This window comes from Chaetura pelagica, unplaced genomic scaffold, assembly GCF_000747805.2.
Source record: "Chaetura pelagica isolate M959 unplaced genomic scaffold, ChaPel_1.0 scaffold159, whole genome shotgun sequence".
In the NCBI taxonomy this organism is placed as follows: Eukaryota; Metazoa; Chordata; class Aves; order Apodiformes; family Apodidae; genus Chaetura; species Chaetura pelagica.
Window position 1 is genome coordinate 1,984,999 of NW_009954555.1, and position 17,337 is coordinate 2,002,335.

General features: G+C 39.1%; 1 protein-coding gene across 1 annotated transcript; it reads left to right on the forward strand.

Moving 5' to 3' along the window:
- Positions 1-1,749: 1,749 nt before the first annotated feature.
- On the forward strand, positions 1,750-16,226 carry CTNNBIP1 (catenin, beta interacting protein 1). Its single transcript, XM_010005151.1, has 4 exons — positions 1,750-1,777; positions 4,576-4,697; positions 5,167-5,257; positions 15,543-16,226. The coding sequence occupies exons 2-4, from the start codon at positions 4,602-4,604 to the stop codon at positions 15,599-15,601; spliced, it is 246 nt and encodes an 81-aa protein (XP_010003453.1). The 5' UTR covers positions 1,750-1,777; positions 4,576-4,601; the 3' UTR covers positions 15,602-16,226.
- Positions 16,227-17,337: the final 1,111 nt, after the last annotated feature.

The following is a 17,337-nucleotide window of genomic DNA, read 5'->3' on the forward strand; positions in this document are numbered from 1 at the left end:
ATGAGTTCAGGTGGGGGCTGAACATGGATGGGATGAAGACAACTGTGAGTGCTGACTTGCAGAGGGACAACTGTCTGTGATAGTCTTCTGGCTGCTCCTGGAAATGTGGAGGCTGTTTAGGTTCTTAGCTGAATTACTCTGAATTTCAAGGGTTAGGAAAACATTTGATCTTTCTGTTTTCATTTGTATCTGATGTTAAATACAACAAATGCAGAAATTGCTATTATTTGCAATTTGGGGGGTGTGGGGGCAATTTTAATGGTAACTGTAAATAAGCTGTTACTGTCAGGACAGAAATGCATCTCAGAACTGGCTCATTCCCATGCTCTAATCCTTTAGGAAGGAGTTCACACAGTTGTGTGGTATTTGTACAGTGGTTGTGGGGGGTGTGACTTTGAAGTCCCTAGAAATGAGAACAGCAGTTAGTTACTGCAAATGATCTTGTTGTCCATGCTGTAGATAATCTTTCTTGAGACTTCATTGCATATTTAGAGGGCAAGAACACTGGGAACTAATTAGTGAGGTTGGCCTTAAATAATCCTTTCAGAGCAGGCAATTTCTCTCCTCTGGAGAGGTGACATGGTTATTTTAAGCCATTGATAAAGCTCAGCTGCTTCCAACACTGCAGAGAACCTATGGGTGAAGCTAGCAGGTGTTTTGGATTCAGAATTTCTCTGATGAACCTGGTGTGCAGAAGAGGTGAGTAGCTCTAGCTACTCCTGTCTTGTTGCCCAGCTAGTAATTACATCTGCACACAGTGGGGAACAGCTGTGGAAGAAACCAGATTAGTCTATATCTGCTTTTGCTTGTTGACCAGAAAAAGAAAAAAGAGTATGTTTGGTAAATTTAATCTGGGCTTTTTAAACAAATGTTGCAGGTATGCCTATCTTACCTAACAATAAACTTTTAATTAAGTACATGAACTGATGTTATTAATTGTGTTATTCTAGCTGTGTTGCTGTCCTGACTAGCAGGCACTTGCTGTTTCATTGCACCTTGGGCTTGAACTGTCGCTTCATTTGTGAGATTGAGCTACTTGTCCTAGGGGCTAATGTGATGGTCAGGAAAAGTTATAAATTCTTACCATGGCTTGATACTCAGTATCAGTTGTAAAGTGTGTTCAGAAATATGTCACGATAACTGGTAGCTGTTGCTGACCAGTGAGGTTGGTCTGAAACATTCTGTGCAAAGGCTTTCCAGCCCTGCCTTCAAGTGCCAGTCTCTGTAATTGCTATATTCAGATAACATATGCATAGTTGAAAACAGTAATTTTGGTCAAAATGAGCATGCTTTACATTTCTCCCTAGTTTGCCTCAAATCTTTGGTAAGTTAGGCCTGGTTGTTTGGGGTTTTTTTGCTAGAAGAAATTACAAGTCACGAAGTTCCTTGTTTTTTTCAGGGAGTTGGGTTTTCTGCTGAAAGCTTCTTAAAGAATGCAAAGCCTGAATGCATTCCATTCTCAAGTGATTGAGAATGTCATTGGTATGGTCAGGCTGTAAATCCTGCAGATGGGGAATGGCTTGACCTTTAAAAAAACTTATTCTTTAAAAAGGGTCTGCAAGCTCCAGACAAGCCTCCAGTTCTATGAATTTTGCCTAGACCACATTCTAAAGCAGATAGACCTGAAGGGTCTTTTTTGGTTTTCAGCTTTGTATATTTCTGTAATGCTTTGCTCATTTGTTTTCACAGGGCAGTTTCCTCACACGTTTTTCCAGCTACGATCTTAACTGGGACTGAACACGTGGGTTATCTGATCTTCTGTGGTTTTTAGAAGCAGGTACGTTGGCAGGGAAATCTCTGATATTTTGTACTGGTTGGGAATGGGGAGGTGATGACTTCATCCATGTGCCAGAAGGAGTTACAGAGCTAGGGAAATTCTACTTAAGCAGCATTTCATTATGGATGGCATATTCATGTAGCTTGCTTGAGAAAACAAAGCTGACAAGTACTTTGATAAGATTTTTCAGTCCTTCACTTGCAAAGGTGTATTGTGCTGTCTTCTGGGCATAGAAGAGCTTTGTAAGTGCTTGTGGAAATTCAGTGATGCAATGTAGTATTGTAACCTGAAACCAGGTCTTATAAAAGCTTTATGTAACAGAAACTGAGATATGTTGAAGTTTTTCATGCTCGGGTCTCAGTACTGTCTGCAGACTTTTGTGTTTCTTTGATATCATCAAGTAGGAAAAGCTGTAGTGGCTGGGGCTATCCCTCCAAATGATTGTACAGTACATGAAGAGCAAAGTGCTGTTGCTGTAATATTAATTTAACCTCTTTATACCTATATTATGATAGCTTTTGAACTACATTGAGTGCTTTGTCCTTCCTGTTGCCTGCTGAAGCTCCTGTTGCCTGGCTGAATGAGCAGGCTTTAGTATTTTTATCCTTCCTGTTAAATAAGTAACTTCATGATAAATCCATTTTGTCTGAAGTTTACTTCAGAAGAACCAGGTTTTGGTAAGAATTCCTGTTGCCCCTTTTTAAAGTTCTAAAAATTAATAGGCAACTGGGAGGCTATTATGTTGGAAAACAATGAGTAATGACGTGTAGGCTACAAATCTCTTACAACATCTGCTGTGTAGAGGAATGCTGAAATGTGGTCTCCCCAGTGGCATGGGGGCAGCCATGGCATTTGCTTGGTGCTTTTGTTTATGGTGCCACCTATTGATAGATATCTCTTCTAATTGGTTCCATTTTTAAATGGTAGTTGTGTTACCACATTTCAGGTTTTTGCTGTTGTGCTTTTTCATTTGTAAGTGGATTTATTTGGGTACTGGCACAGCACCTTCCCTCTTCAGGTAACAATATTCAAAGAAGAAAAGAAAGAAAGAAAAGATGTATTAGTATAATGTTAAGAACCAGCCACAACTTTTTAGATTTACTTGATATCTTGATAAACATGTATTGTTTTATCAGTCTCTGGATGTGCATAACTGAATTGTCTTACTATTGGCAGCACTTGTTAGCACTCAGTAAATTGCTCTGTAGAGTATAAGCTGGGCAACATAATCCAATCTACTTATTTGAATTGACACTACACAAATAGATGGGATCATTTTATCTCCCCTTCAGAAAGCAGTTTGCTGGTTATAGAACAAAAATATTATCACTTTGCACAGTGACAGGCTGCAAGTCTGCTAGGAAGCAGAACCATCTACAGCAAATCAGCATAATGCTAGTCTTCCCACTGGAAACTCACTCCAGTGGGACTGGGGGTGTAGCTTTCTCCACTTTTCACTACTGTTATCTGCATCCTAAGTAATGTGGGTGGTAAAGCCCATCCCAGCAGCTGCCACTTGAGTTAGCATTGCTTCTGACTCACTCAGGAGAGCCTATGTGTAATTTTAAACTTTCCACACCCAGATTACTTTCCCTTAAAAGTAATAAAGAAAATGAAGTGAGGGGAGAGGTTGGGAATGACAACAGGAAAACACTACATGGAAACCATTGTGTCTGAACCTGCTGTGATACAGCCTTCACCAAGCACCCCTCATGCAGTGTATTCCTTTGGTTACCAGGGTTCAGGAAAGGTGATTTATAGCTAACTTTAGAACCAGACCCAGTTCTGGAAATGAAAACTTAGTTGGAGAACTTGTTGTGGAGCCACTTTTCTGAGCTGTGCATAGTGGGAGAGTGGCTGGTTTACAGATCCATCCACAGATTTCCTTAGCAGGGACTACATTTCTCCAACACAAAGTGCTTTTTAGAGCTTAGTTTGGTTTGTTCTGCTGCTGTACTAGTGTATTATTTGAACCACCATTATTTTCTGTATTTGAAGGTAAGGTTTTTACTACTGTTGACTTAATAAACATGCTCCAAGATAATTTTAACAGCATTTGAAGAGTATGCCTGAACATTTTCTTTGCTCTGGTTAACACCCTATGATGGAACTTAATTACCAGCTGCTCAAGTCAACAAAGTGTAGTAACACAAACATTATAGAATGTTGATAGCATAGACTGTTTATTCTGTAATATAACAATTTTTTATTAAAACAGAAAAGCAAAACTTCCACTGTTACATTGTATGAGAAATGTTGACAAACTCTCCTTTCTCTCCGAAATAATTGTATACATTTTATTAACTTTTACAAAAGGACTGTGGCTGTTTAATGTGAGAGAAAAAGAAAAAAGAGAGGAGAAAGATTTAAGAGTTGAGATTTAATCCCATTTTTGTTTTGCCATCACAAACTTGGTGGCTCTGTGTTCTGCGTCCTGTTTTCATACTGATTGTGCTTATTTATGGGAAAAAAACAAACCCTCAGATGGCTCTGTCAGGGTGACTCTTTAATCTAGTTGTTAGAGTTCTCTTTTTCTGCTGATGCAGTGATGTTAGGACAGATAATGAGCTGTAGGGGTGTGAACATCAGCCTCTTCGAATGTTTCAGTTGTGTGTGTGAGGCCCAATTTAGCTGTTCAAATTCTTAAGGATTTCTCTGATGAAGAAAGTGATTCCTTAGTCTCCCAGGCTATTAAGTGGTCTGGACTGGTGAAAAATAGGTAGTTTGGAAATTAAACTTCTCCTATTATTCCTATGACCTATTTTAGTTTGTCTCTTTTTCTGATCCTGTATCTTCAGGCAATCCAGGAGCTGGCAGGAGGGGAATGAACCGTGAGGGCGTCCCCGGAAAGAGTCCGGAGGAGATGTATATTCAGCAGAAAGTGAGAGTCCTACTCATGCTGAGGAAGATGGGATCAAATGTAAGATGTATTGTCATAGCCCATATTTTGTGGCTTTCCAGACATGATTGTGTAGTAAGCGAGATCTCAAGGACATGGGCAGGTGATAGTCTGATTTTATCACTGAAATGTTTCAGCCGTCACTGATTTAACAATTATCTACAGTTAAACACAATTGATTTTGGCTAAAATATTGTGATGCCTGAAATTAAATTGATCAGTTGATCTATATACAGTAAAGTTTTTAATTATTAGAAAACCAGTATAATGAAGCAGCTGTTTTAAGGTGACTCTGAATCTCTCCACAAATGCATGATGTACTAGTTGCTGCAATGTCCTTGCTGATGGTATCATTTGCACAAGTAACAGATGAAACTGTTGGAGAATAAAATAGAGGCAACTGTGGTGTTCCTTATTGGGAAGTCAGAGATAATATCTTCAGTCTTCCTTCCTTTTCCTTTTGGCTGACTGGCTCTGTGTGTGTTTCCAGCTGACTGCCAGTGAAGAGGAGTTCTTGCGCACATACGCAGGTGTAGTGAATAGCCAACTTAGCCAGCTTCCTCAACACTCCATTGATCAGGGTGAGTACTGGGTTTGTTTGCCTTGTGGTTATTTAATCTGTGAGAGCAGTCTTGGAAAATATCAAACTTAGATTCCTGTATTTCTGTGATGAAGTGCCACCTACTTAAACCCATCCTGCAGTCTGGGATATGCAAGTCATTGCCTGCTATATATAATCTTTGGAAGAGACCTGGTTACTGGTCAAGAGGTGGTTTTATTTTAACAGGTAAAGTCAGTCTTGGATATTCCTAAGATTCATTAGGAGGAAAAGCATTGTTAAACATCATATTCTCTGTGATAACTCAAAACATTGATATCCAAAATTCTATAAATTGAATGCATGCATATACCTTCCTATTCCATGTAATACATGAAATAGAAATAAATTTTAACCTGGCTGAGTTTTCCTATAGGTGTAGTTAAATTCAGGTATTAATAGGTTCCTCTAGTTCTGGGTGTGTCTCACTGTGTTCTCAATGAATCCTCTGCATAAGACAACTACCATGTAAATTTTTATCTTTAAACTGGATGTATGTGCTTAAAAAGGAACAAGACTGGGGGTGGCAAGCACTTTCTTTTTATGCTTCAAACTGGGAGTTTTGTAACAAAATAAAATGTGAAGTAGATACAGATTTCTAAGGCACTAAAGTAATTTATTATGTGACTCTAGTTGCTTAACAGCACTTTTCTCACAAACTGAAATGGAATAATCTAACAACATGTTTTCTTTTTCATGTTTCCATGCATGTGGAAGTCTAGTGTTACCATTTCAGCAGAGGAAGAGGGGGAGTTTAGCAATAGGAGGAATTTGTTTCCTTTTGCATTTCTGTAACTTCTATGATGTAATGAATTCCTGGACAGGGGTAGTAGACATGAAGTAAGTTTACAAATCTGCTTTGGTTTGTTTACAGTCCCATTAAGGGGATGAAGTATGTGCTGCTTTTGTGAATCCTTTACAAGTCTTGGTAAACAATTGTGTGGCACTACTCTGAATCTACTAATCTCTTCTGAACCCGAATGTTTCTTTCTGAATTTTTTTTCCTACCCTTCATAGGCCTCATGCCAGATCACACTCATAATGTAGGATTTGGTATTGAAGGAGAATTGTAAGACTTGTATGCCAGAAAGAACTGAGTGGAGCAGAGGTTTAATAGAGATCTAAAACATTTTGAAAACCATTAGAAACACAACTTGCACAAACTTGCTCTTCAATTTTAAGCCTGTGTTCATTCCTCACATAGCTGGGGGATTGATGGACACAGATATACTTGTATATTTTGGCTCAGAATTCTTAAACTTTTCTGCCAGTCTAAAGTGAAAATTTGCCAGTTTCTTGTAAAAACTGAGGTAGACATTAAGAAACACTGTATTAGTTGCAGATTACTTTTTTCAGCATTATGTCTGAAGTAGATACATTTCTCACAAAGAAAATACATGCTGGATTACCTGCATTTCAGCAAAGAGAGGATAATAAAAACAAGAGTCCAGCCAGAGGACACAGACACTTGGTACTGCTCTGCTTCTGCACAGCTTGGTCTGACTTTCTTGTCTAAACTGTCTGGTTTTATTATCTGTAAAATTGTATTTTTTCACTTTATAGAGGGCTCTGGAGAACCAAAGAACTTCTTTTTTACATTTGCTTTTAAATATAATCAAAGGAGACCAGTAGATACTTGGTCTGATTCTAGACTCATCATGCAATACAGGAAGTGTGAGAGTTCATGCATTGTTCAGAAAGTTGTCTTTGTCCCATTTTTGGACAGATGCTGACTTATTTCTTTGTCATCATTTTCTTAAAGTCCTTGAAGATTCTTAAAACATTGTCCAGAGGGAAGTGAAATCCTTTCTGTTGACACTTGCTTTGATGTAATCCAAGACACTGCTGTCTTTCTCATTCCACAATCTACCTTCAATCCTCCCAAATGATGATTAGGCTGGTGGTCTGACCATTGAGGGTTTTTCTTGGTAGGGGAAAAAAAAGAACAAAGAAGGAAAATAGTTAACCATTTAGAGAAGTGGGCAAGGATGTTGGTTCTTTTAATATTTGGATATGCCATCTCTCCAAATTCAGTAGTGAGTGAGGAACACAATGAGGGAACCTAGCCCAGTGCTTTTCTAGTGAAGAAAGATGAAGCTGCTGCTGTATAGACATAAACAGAATTTATAGCTCAGGAAATGTCTCCAGATTTCTAACAGTCAGTTATGATACTGCTGCTCAGTGCTCCAGACGTGGTGGCTCTGTCAGCAGCAGTCACTGCCTCTGTCGGAACCTTTGACTAAAAAAAGGAAGAGTCAATTCTGGAAGTATTGGAAATAGAGAATCCCAAGGGCATGGGTGTCCGGTTTGCCTTCGGGAGGAGGTTCCATCCCCACTAGGTGGCATTATTTTGCGCTAAAAAACCCCGTCCCCAGTCCACACGCTGAGGTACTTAAATGTTTTGTGTTCTTCAAGATCGTTTAAAGAAATTTTCTTCCCTACTTTTCTGCTGTTTTCATTTAATCTCCTCTGGAGGATTTTTTTTTTTTGCCTTTATGCAACTTGCCTTACACAATAACTAAAAGGTATGTTACTTAATGAGTAACTTACAAGGAGTTAGTATGCTAGTGGATTACTGGTTTCCACAGTCTTTTCTTCCAGCAGTAGGACAGATTGCTCTCAGCCTAACTTGTCCCAGACTTATCTATAGAGTAATTTTCCTCCAGCAGGCATACAAAAGGCAAAGCTGATTTCATACCCCCATTTTGTTCCAAAAAAGGGAGTGACATTCTTGGCCTTAGAATTCTAAAAGCTTTGTTAGAGACCTGCAGTTTTTTGTGTTACTTAAAAATGCTGCAGTCTGGCTCCAGAATTAAAGGAAGGTCATTTTGTTTCATTGATTTTTATTTTTTTTTTAAGAAGGGCATAGAGGATGAATAGTCTAGAATTTTTTAAGTATATCACAGTCTCTGCTACAATTTTTATGCCTCTCTTTGTTGTGCATCCATAGAAGACTGTCTTAGAACAGCTGGCTGGTGGCTTCAGCAGTCCTACCTCAGGTAATTGCTGAGGTTATTGCTGCTCCCTACTATGGCTTCTGAGGAGGACCTGTCAGGCTCTTTGTTGAGTCTATTTGTTTGACCACAGGGAGTCACTGCAACCTCTGCATCCAATATGTGTTTACAGCAATGAGACAGTACATTGAAGAAAGTGTTTTACACTTTTCTCTGCTGAATTCTGGTGCTTGTGCCCTGAATCTTCAGTGAGTCACTATTAATGCCAATATCTCTGACATTTAAAGTTTCTCCATGATACTCTGCTTATTGTCTTGGGGGTCAGCAATAGAAGTTAATTGCTAATTTTGATCAAGAAGCATCTTGCAATACCTCTGTTTTTTTAAGCAAGCCTGAAGTCTAAGTCTCCCCTTCAGTTTGTGCTTCTTTTTATAGGAAGAGGAGAAATTAAATTTTGAATCTTTATCTGCCATCTTGCTTTCAAAAGGAATTTATCAGGTTTTTTACTTTAATGTTGTTGATACCTATATGGAAGTGCAAAATATAAGGGCAATTTTCTTTACTCAAGGAGCTTTTTAGCTGATATCCATGGGTTGTTTGTTTTGTTGTTCTTATGGCTCCAAGAATAACTGAGGAACCCAAAGGCATCTGTTCAGCCAGTGTATATGCCAGAGTGGATGTAGTCACAAGCTGGTTTAGATAATTAACATATTGGGTGCCTTCCCTGCATTGCAGCAAGAGCCAATGCAGCTCAGGATCATTAGGTTTCTTGAGCTTGAAATGATGAAATTAAGGCTTTCCTACTTATTTTTAATACAAGCAAAATACCTCTTAGGACGTTACGTGCACAGAAGCATTTCCTGCATAAAAATCCTCTTTGCTGCTTCTCAGTTACATGTGCAAATGCTGGGCTAGCACTTGACTTGCTTAAGTAGCTGTTCTGGCAAGTCTGCAAACGGGAGCCACGCAGCTAGTGAGCATGATATGTGAATTATACTAAGACCTTGGTGATTACAGCTCTGGTGTTCCTATAGCAACAAGAATGTCATGCTGGTTGTTGAAGGAAGCTGGTCCCTTGGGGAGGGCAAAGCTGAGATGCAAGCACATGCCTTGCCTGGGTTAGATCTGTTCCCTGGATGGCACATTAAAAGCAAGCCAGGCTGCGCGTGGAGTTATGAGGGGTACCAGGCCCATGGAGTATTGGATAGAGGTGGAGAAATAGAGATAGAGCTCCTCAGTGTGGTTTTATTCTCCTGAACAGTTCTTGCTTTAATGTGCTGCTCCTCTCAGCAGTTCATGTTGTATTTTTAGAATGCCAGACTAGGACTCTAATACTGGGAATTTGAGAGAAAAGTTAATGTTTAGGAGGTAGTTGCTGGAAGGCAATTGAAGAAATGTCTGTAGATGAAGATCTCGAGGGAAGTACAGAGTATTTTTTTTAATTAGGCAGCCTTTAGAAATTCATGACAGGCTTAACCTTCTGATCTCTAAAGGCTTTTGGGCTTGCTTAATTTTGCAGGTGACTTCAAACAAATTAGGTGTATGTATCTATTAATAATTCAAAGAACTCTTGGAAAAAGCAGACCTCAGATGTGTCAGCATCTTGGTGTTAAGGTGGTGTGGTTTTGATTCAACTGGCTTGATGTCACAGTAGCTGAGTACTTGCTGTGGAAAGTGTTAGCTTCAGATATCTTGGTGAAATTTTCTGAAACAGGTGAGTTGATCAGCAGTTGCTGAGCTCAGGGGCTTTCTCTACTGTCTTTACTGCTGTGTGTTAAAGTATTTTGACCTTCAGATCATGTTGTCTTCCTATGTCCAGGTGGTGTAAGAGAACTACTAAAATCAGATCCAAACAACTGCAATTAGAACATAATTGCAGCAGTATTTTTTTGAAAGTTAGCAGAGTAAGACTGTCACTGTTGCTTTTTAGGATAGGACATAGGCCTACCAGTTAATTTTTTATTTCTAAGAAGGATGAGGGTGAGAATGTTTAAGGCAGAATAAGTGGGAGAAGTATTTGCATGTCTGAAAGTTAATTCTTTGCTCATGGTAGAAGATAGGGAATGTTTTGTCAGGTATTTGTGTCTGTTTCAGTATAGAAATGTGTGCCCAGGAAAGGGACAGCTGTGGAGAGAGAAGCTGTATGTATAGAACATTGAAGATCAGGTCTAAGTGTGCCTTTTCATTGTTCTATATATTAATTACAGGAAGTGCAAAGCTCAGTGAAGGATGTGCTAAAAGTAAATAGGGATCACCATCCTATTGTCTTAGTTGCAGGCTTATGGCAATGTGCAGCTTAACTTTATAACCTGTGCTCTGCTTTTTACTTGATGTTTTAATTGATTAGGAAGAAAACATCTATTGCAGGAGCCTTTTGGGACTGCAGCAGAAGCTCTATTCACTAGTACTTTAATCCCTGCTTTCCTTTCACCACAGAGAAAGCTCTACTCTATTCTCTGGAAATGTTTGTATTTGTACATGAACATGGGCAGCTGTAGAATTGCCTAATGAGCAGGCATGTTAGATTGGTTTAATTTAGCTCTGGGTATTTTGGTTTGTAGGACTGGACATGAACAAAACCTGCTTTTGTGCTGAGAAATGTGGATGACCTTTTTCTGGACAAAAGTCGCCCAAGATTTTTAGCTACAGGGCATCTTCAGAAATAGTCGTGTTCTATAAGTGCTTTCTGGAAGGTTGAAAGCCCTTATGAGAGTATCCCTTTCATTTGCATTCTGCACTCATACCCTTGCTGGAGTTCAGCAGAGAGGTGTTCTGTTCTGTTCTGAAGTTGTTGAAATGCTCAGCTAAAACCAATAGGACTTACTGCCCTTCAAGAGGTTGTGGCATTGTTGTATTATAACTACTTGCCTTACAGACATGAAGGAATCTTCCCTTTCTGTAAGTCCCCTGAACAACCTGGTTCCATATCTGGGAGACAGAGTTGCCTTCTCTATCCTAATCAGGAGTCACTGTGCTGATGAAGACTGGAGAACTGCTGCTTAACAAACTGTCTTTTTTGTTAGTGAATGGTTAGTGAATAGTTAGTCTCTTTTCTTAGTTAAGGAGTGTTAGTGAATGTTACAATCTTTTGTGAGATCATGAGGTGCAGGACCCAGAGGGCAGCAATACCTGTTGGAAGTGACTGGGCTGACATCTGGGAACCACCAATTTTGGTGTGAAGTAGATGATCCTGTGCTCATAACTTCATGCTGGCATCAGATTTGATAGCCTGCAAGGACTTTCTCTTTGACTGCTGGTGTCTGGATAAAGGATTCCTTCCTCTGTAGTGATGAATTGCCTCACTAAGGACAAAGTTGGATCTTTAATGGGAGAATAAAAGACATTAGTGTAGGCTTGAGTCTTTACTGCAAAATGTTCTGTTGGGTGTTGTGCCCTTGGGTTACCCACCCACTTCTCTACCTGGAAGGTATTACCTTCTGTTTGATAGATCAAATTGTCTTTTTAAAGGCAATTGCCTGAGGCTCTTGCAAATGCTGGGTTGCATGTAACTCCTGCAAATGAACACATTGCTGCTTCTACCAAATAACAAAAGAAATGGAGGAGGGAGCAGAAAACAGAATTGTTTAAAATCCATTCCTTACTAATCTCGTTTAAAATCTTGTTTAATTGTGTTTAAAGCTGTACCATGAGACATAGAAATATATTGCTTCTAATCTTGACCTTTTGTTTTTTTCTTCCTTTCTGAAACAAATAGCTAAACCCCTTTTGACACCTCTGGTCTTCCTTGCTATCCTGTTCATTCCTGTATATTGTTTTACTGCTCCCTGGTGTTTTGGTAGAACTTTCTAACTTCATATTGCCATCAGATTTCATAGATATATCACTGCTTTCCTGTTCCAGGATCATTTATGAAAATATCAAGTAAAATTGGTGCAAACACAATTCACCATCTTCCCTTAAAGAATTGTTTACCCACTTTGGTTCTTGTACTGATGCCCCATCTTAATTTAAATAGCACCATATGGGAAACTATGTATTATTATAAAGTGCTAAAGAAGATCAGAGAGATGGTTTTGATGATTAAATTTTTTTCAAATGCACTTTGTTGGTGAATTTGGATAACTGTAAAAGCGTAGGTATTATAATTATATTGGTGGTAAAGCAGCTAAGCTGTCCAGTTAGCTTTGGCTGTAAAAAGACCAAAACCTTGCATTTTAGACCTGTTCTCTATCCACTGTTCTTCTTCTTCCTTCAGGATGAATGTAATAATGCAATAATACTAAAGGTATTGAAGCATTTCCACACTCTTACGCTGTATTCTTTGTTCTCTTGCTTGTTCCTCCAGATAGAATGCTGTTGTAAAATGTCTGTTGCTGTTTTCCTGTTGCCTTGTCAGGCTTGTACTCCCTTCTCTCTCCCTGTTCTAAGCCTGAGGGAATGGCCAAATTAGCAGAAGTTCAGGCTGACAGTGCCCCTGGGACTGAAACTGTAGAAAATCAGAACAGGAGTTACTGGGTGTGAACCTGCTCTTCAGCAATAGCAGTTTTCAGTGTGAAAGCCAAAACTGAAGTGCAGAAATCCCAGTGTCCTTGGTGCCAAAAGCTATTTCTGCTCTTCATGTGTTTGAAAGGGCTGCATGCTCAGCACCAGAGGCTGTGCACAGGGGCGGTGCTGAGAGCTGGAATTGTTAGGACAAGCAGGAGTACTGGCTGGTGGGTTTATGGGGCTATGTGATTACCTGGCAGGACGTTGCCTTTTCTGCCTGAAACATATAAGATTTTTTCATATTTAGATTATAGAATGGAAAGACCCCAGGAAAACAATCAACATTTGTTAAGTAATCCAGCTCATCTCTTGTGTGAATGTGACATCATCTGAGATTTTGTGGTTGCCAGGCTACCCCAGCTGCTCTGGGCTTGCATGGCAAAGCCTCCCCTACTTTAAAGGGGGATGTGTGTAAAATACAGTGGCACAGGTTGTGCTTTATAGAATCACAGAATTGCTTGGGTTCAAAAAGACCTTTGAGATCACCAAATCCAACCATTAACCTGTGCACTTGCTTCGTTAATGCTATTAAGCATAATTACTCCCTCCTCTTTTTAGCATTGACTTGTTTTTTTCAGAATCTTGGTTAATAAAAGTCTTCATCTTGTAGAGGCTGGTAGTTCTTACATGTTTTAAAATATCAACATGGCAACTTGTTAATTCAGAGCTGGATCCTAGTGCTGTATATCATTTATGTTTTGATCAAGGGAAAACAGTTTGTGGAGGAGATGAAAAGGGAGATGACTGCAGGGCTTCTGAGTGTTGGCAAGAGGGAGTATCAGAACAGTTTTTGATGTAGTTCTATAAGATACAGGTCCTACATATGAAAAACAAACTACTGCTTGGCCCTTAATTTTCTCCTTTGAAAGATAACAAATTAATTGTGAAGGGTATAAAAATAAATGTGCTTGCTTTTTGTAAGCATTGAGTTAGTTTTTAAGGATGTTACCAAGAGGAAGTTAGAACCTTCCCCCCTTTATTTTGGCCACTTTTCCTTCTGCATTGCAACTGTGAAGCAAATCAGATTACCGAGAAGTGGAATTCATATAACAGATGAGGAATTTTTATTAGTCCTCTTTCTTTTACCTCATGTGCAGGTGTAGAGGCAGAAGTTGCTTGGGGCACAAAACTGAAATATGCTTCTTGATATGCTTCTAGTAGAAGACTGGAGGAATTTTATATGCTGATGCTCCATCCAAGTAGAATTTGAACTTTCCAAACCCTGGTGACATAATCCTATAGAGCTGATCAGTTGACTGAGTGGGACAGGCAGCTGGTGTTGCTCTTGGCTCTTCCTACTTTGTTGTCTAATCCTTTAAGAGAAGCTTTGAAGAAAAACTTAAGAGGCAAAATTACCCAAACCAGAATTAATGAAGTCAAAATTGTCATTTTGAGTCATCTCTTGCACTTAGACACTTAGGATCATTTGAATGGAGGAAATAATTTTTATATATTATAAAGACAAGGACTGGAGGATTCATCGTATTTTCGTATCAGTTAAATAAATGTGGTTAGAGGATCGACAGATGAAAGAAAGCATTTACTTTTATCTGACCTTCCTAGGGAATCAGATTTTTACCAGAAATTAAAAATACTACACTCTGCCCTTCAGGTTTGTTTTCCAACGCTTGTCTAGACTTGAGACACTGATTTAAACCACTGCATTGACACTAGTGTGCGATGTATTTTTATTTCCATCTTGTTCTGAAGACACTTCTCTTTAAGTGCCTGTTAGGCCATGCTCTAAAGTTAGGAAGTCCAGAGAGCTGGGGTTTTTTTGCTGAATATCTCAAAGTGTCTTATTGAAGAATGAGAGCTTGGCACAGAGTGTTCTTTACAAGCCTTTATCAGACATAATTCTCAAGTCATTCAGGTCTTTCTGCTATAAATGCCCACTTGAAAGACCACACAGATTTGTAAAGACTTGGAGATAGTTATTGGATGGTAATAACATCTTTCTGTGCTTAGGGGAGATGGATTTGATGGTAATTATGCACAGTTCATAGCCTCAATTGAAAAAAAAAAAAAAAAATCCAATAGCTGAGATAGTCCACACACTGAATTCTTCTGGAAAAGGTTTCTTCAGGCTAGAGATAAAAGCATTACTTAGCAAAGCTGTATCTGTTCCCTGGGCAAATGGGAGCCCGTGGTTTGAAAGAAAATACTGCACTTCCATTAGAGAATGGAACGTTTTGAAGACGTTAGTTTATAAAGGGTGTTTAAGTGATCTGGGGGGGAAGAGGGGGAGGCAAAAACCTTTTAACTGGCCTATTAAAACAATTTTTATTCTTAAAAGCAGAGTAATGAATATCTAGATGTAAAGATAAAGAATATCTAAATGTCACTTTAAAAGGACAGTGTGATGCATAGGGCAGTATTGAACAGTTGGGTTCCTCATACTTCAGAGAAGCTCAGTAAGTCCCTTTAAGCACTCCCAGGGTTTACAGGGCAGCAAAACCAGAAAAAAAATGTGATCTCTACATGCCTTTGGTGACAGACCTATGATTACTTTTTGAAGTCCTGCTTCTTAGAAATATATGAAAGCAAGGAATTATTGGTTTTCTTTAAAAACTGATTGCCTTATGGTTGCAAAGGAACATTTTAAATCTACCATTTAAATGTTTAGCCCATTTCCACTTTCAGTCACAGAAAAAGAAGAAAACACAGCTTTTTCTTCTTTCTGTCTTCTTTTCCCTTTTCTATTATTTCATGGATATGGAGAATGACAGTTTGGGTACTGCATCTATCCACTGTTTGTTAAAGAAAGTAATTGTGGCACATGTTTCCCTGTATCCCTTGTTATTCCAGGTGCTGAGGATGTTGTGATGGCATTTTCCAGATCAGAGACAGAAGACAGAAGGCAGTAACTACAGGATACCTGAACAACACAGAACTGGAGAGGACAGTGAGATTCCCGAAGATAGAGGAGGATTGCTGAGCATTAATAAGTTCCTTTGCCCACCCTATTTGTTCCTTGGTATTCTTTCTCCTTGTAATTTTGTTTCCCTTTGCCCAACTCTCAGAATGTATCTCACAGCCATCTGTTCCTATCAGTTTTTGCTACTCAGCTGGGCTGTGTTAATTAAGGACAAACCTAAGGGTGTGTTTTTGATTGGCTCAAAGGGACAGGCTAAAGGAAGACAATTTTTCAAACTTGACCAATGAAAATCTTTTATCTCACATTTTATTTTGTATTTTAAAGAAAGTCTCTTGAAATCTTCTAAAGAAGCTTTTCATGCTGTGGTGCTTATTTAGGTCAAACTTGTGAATTTGAAGAGGGTTTGATTTGGCTGCATAGAACTGGAAGCAACTTCTGATTGGTTGACAATGCAAATGCTTTCTCTTCAGTTGGCTTGCAGGTATTTTGCTGACTTTGACATTTTCATTGCAGAAAGCTGATGTTTTGGTGCATTGGTTATTTCTTTACACTTACTGACTTGGGGGGGGAAAAACCCACAAATGTGCTTTGCAATATTTATTACATCTAAACATAAATGCTTGCTTTTGGGGGTTTGTTTTGGTTTTTTGATTGGCTTTGAAGTCATGCTTTTGATTTCCTATTGGCTGCAGTGTTTCTGGTGCAATCAGTTTTTCCACTCTCATCTGCTCTGTGGCCTCAAGCTCTTTTGAGAGCATGTGTCAAGCATTTTTAGTTCAATAAGTCTACCTGTTTAAGCTGAAACATGGAGATCACCAGCCATGCTGTGCTACTGTGTGGGCTGTCCTATGAACTCCTGGGAGACCTGGCTATTCAGGTGGCTTCTCTCTTTGCTTCTGACAGAGGAGCTGTAGATATTTTGCAGGAATTGCAAGACTGAGATCTATGGCTGTGACACAAATTTGCCAAATTTGTATAGAGAGTATGTGAATTTGTTTAAAATACTACATAGCGTTCCACTTTAACCCTTTAATTGCTGCACAAGATTAGGTCTCACATAAGAAAAAATGAATTCTTATTAATTTAAATCCAACTTGCACTGGGCTTTAATAAACTAAGTTTCTAGTCACTTGAAAAATGGTATGTGGTTTGGCTTCTTGCAACTATTCAGTGACATGGAAATTATCTGGGTCCTAAAATAATCCCATTTTCCTTGGGCAGTTCCAAGAGGCAGTAGCACTGCATTAAACTGTCCAATAATGAGCATACAGGTGACACTCTCAGGTTTACAGTTTTAGTTGCAGGGCTTTAAAACACACGTGCACATTTAGAGACTGAAAGACCTGCAGTGAAATTCCCAAAGTGCACTGACTGTTCAGGAATCTGCACATAACACTTCTAGCACTGCTGCCTGAAACCTAGCACTTCATTTTCTCTCACATGTGCAGGTTATTGTTACAATACTTCTAGTTTTTCCTGTGGGTTGCACTGACTCTGAGATGTTTCAAAATCTATTAAAGCAGAACTTCCTTCACCTGTTCCTGGTTCTTTTCATGTGGTTTTTCATTATTTGATGTAACAATTCCAGAATGTAACTGTGACAACGTGACCACTTTCGTGGCAAGAAATTATGATGGCAGGATGCTGTTATGGTCTCAAAATGGGAAGCAGGCTTGAGAGAACCCATGGAATGTATGCAAAAGGAAGAATGGACTCGTGAGCACA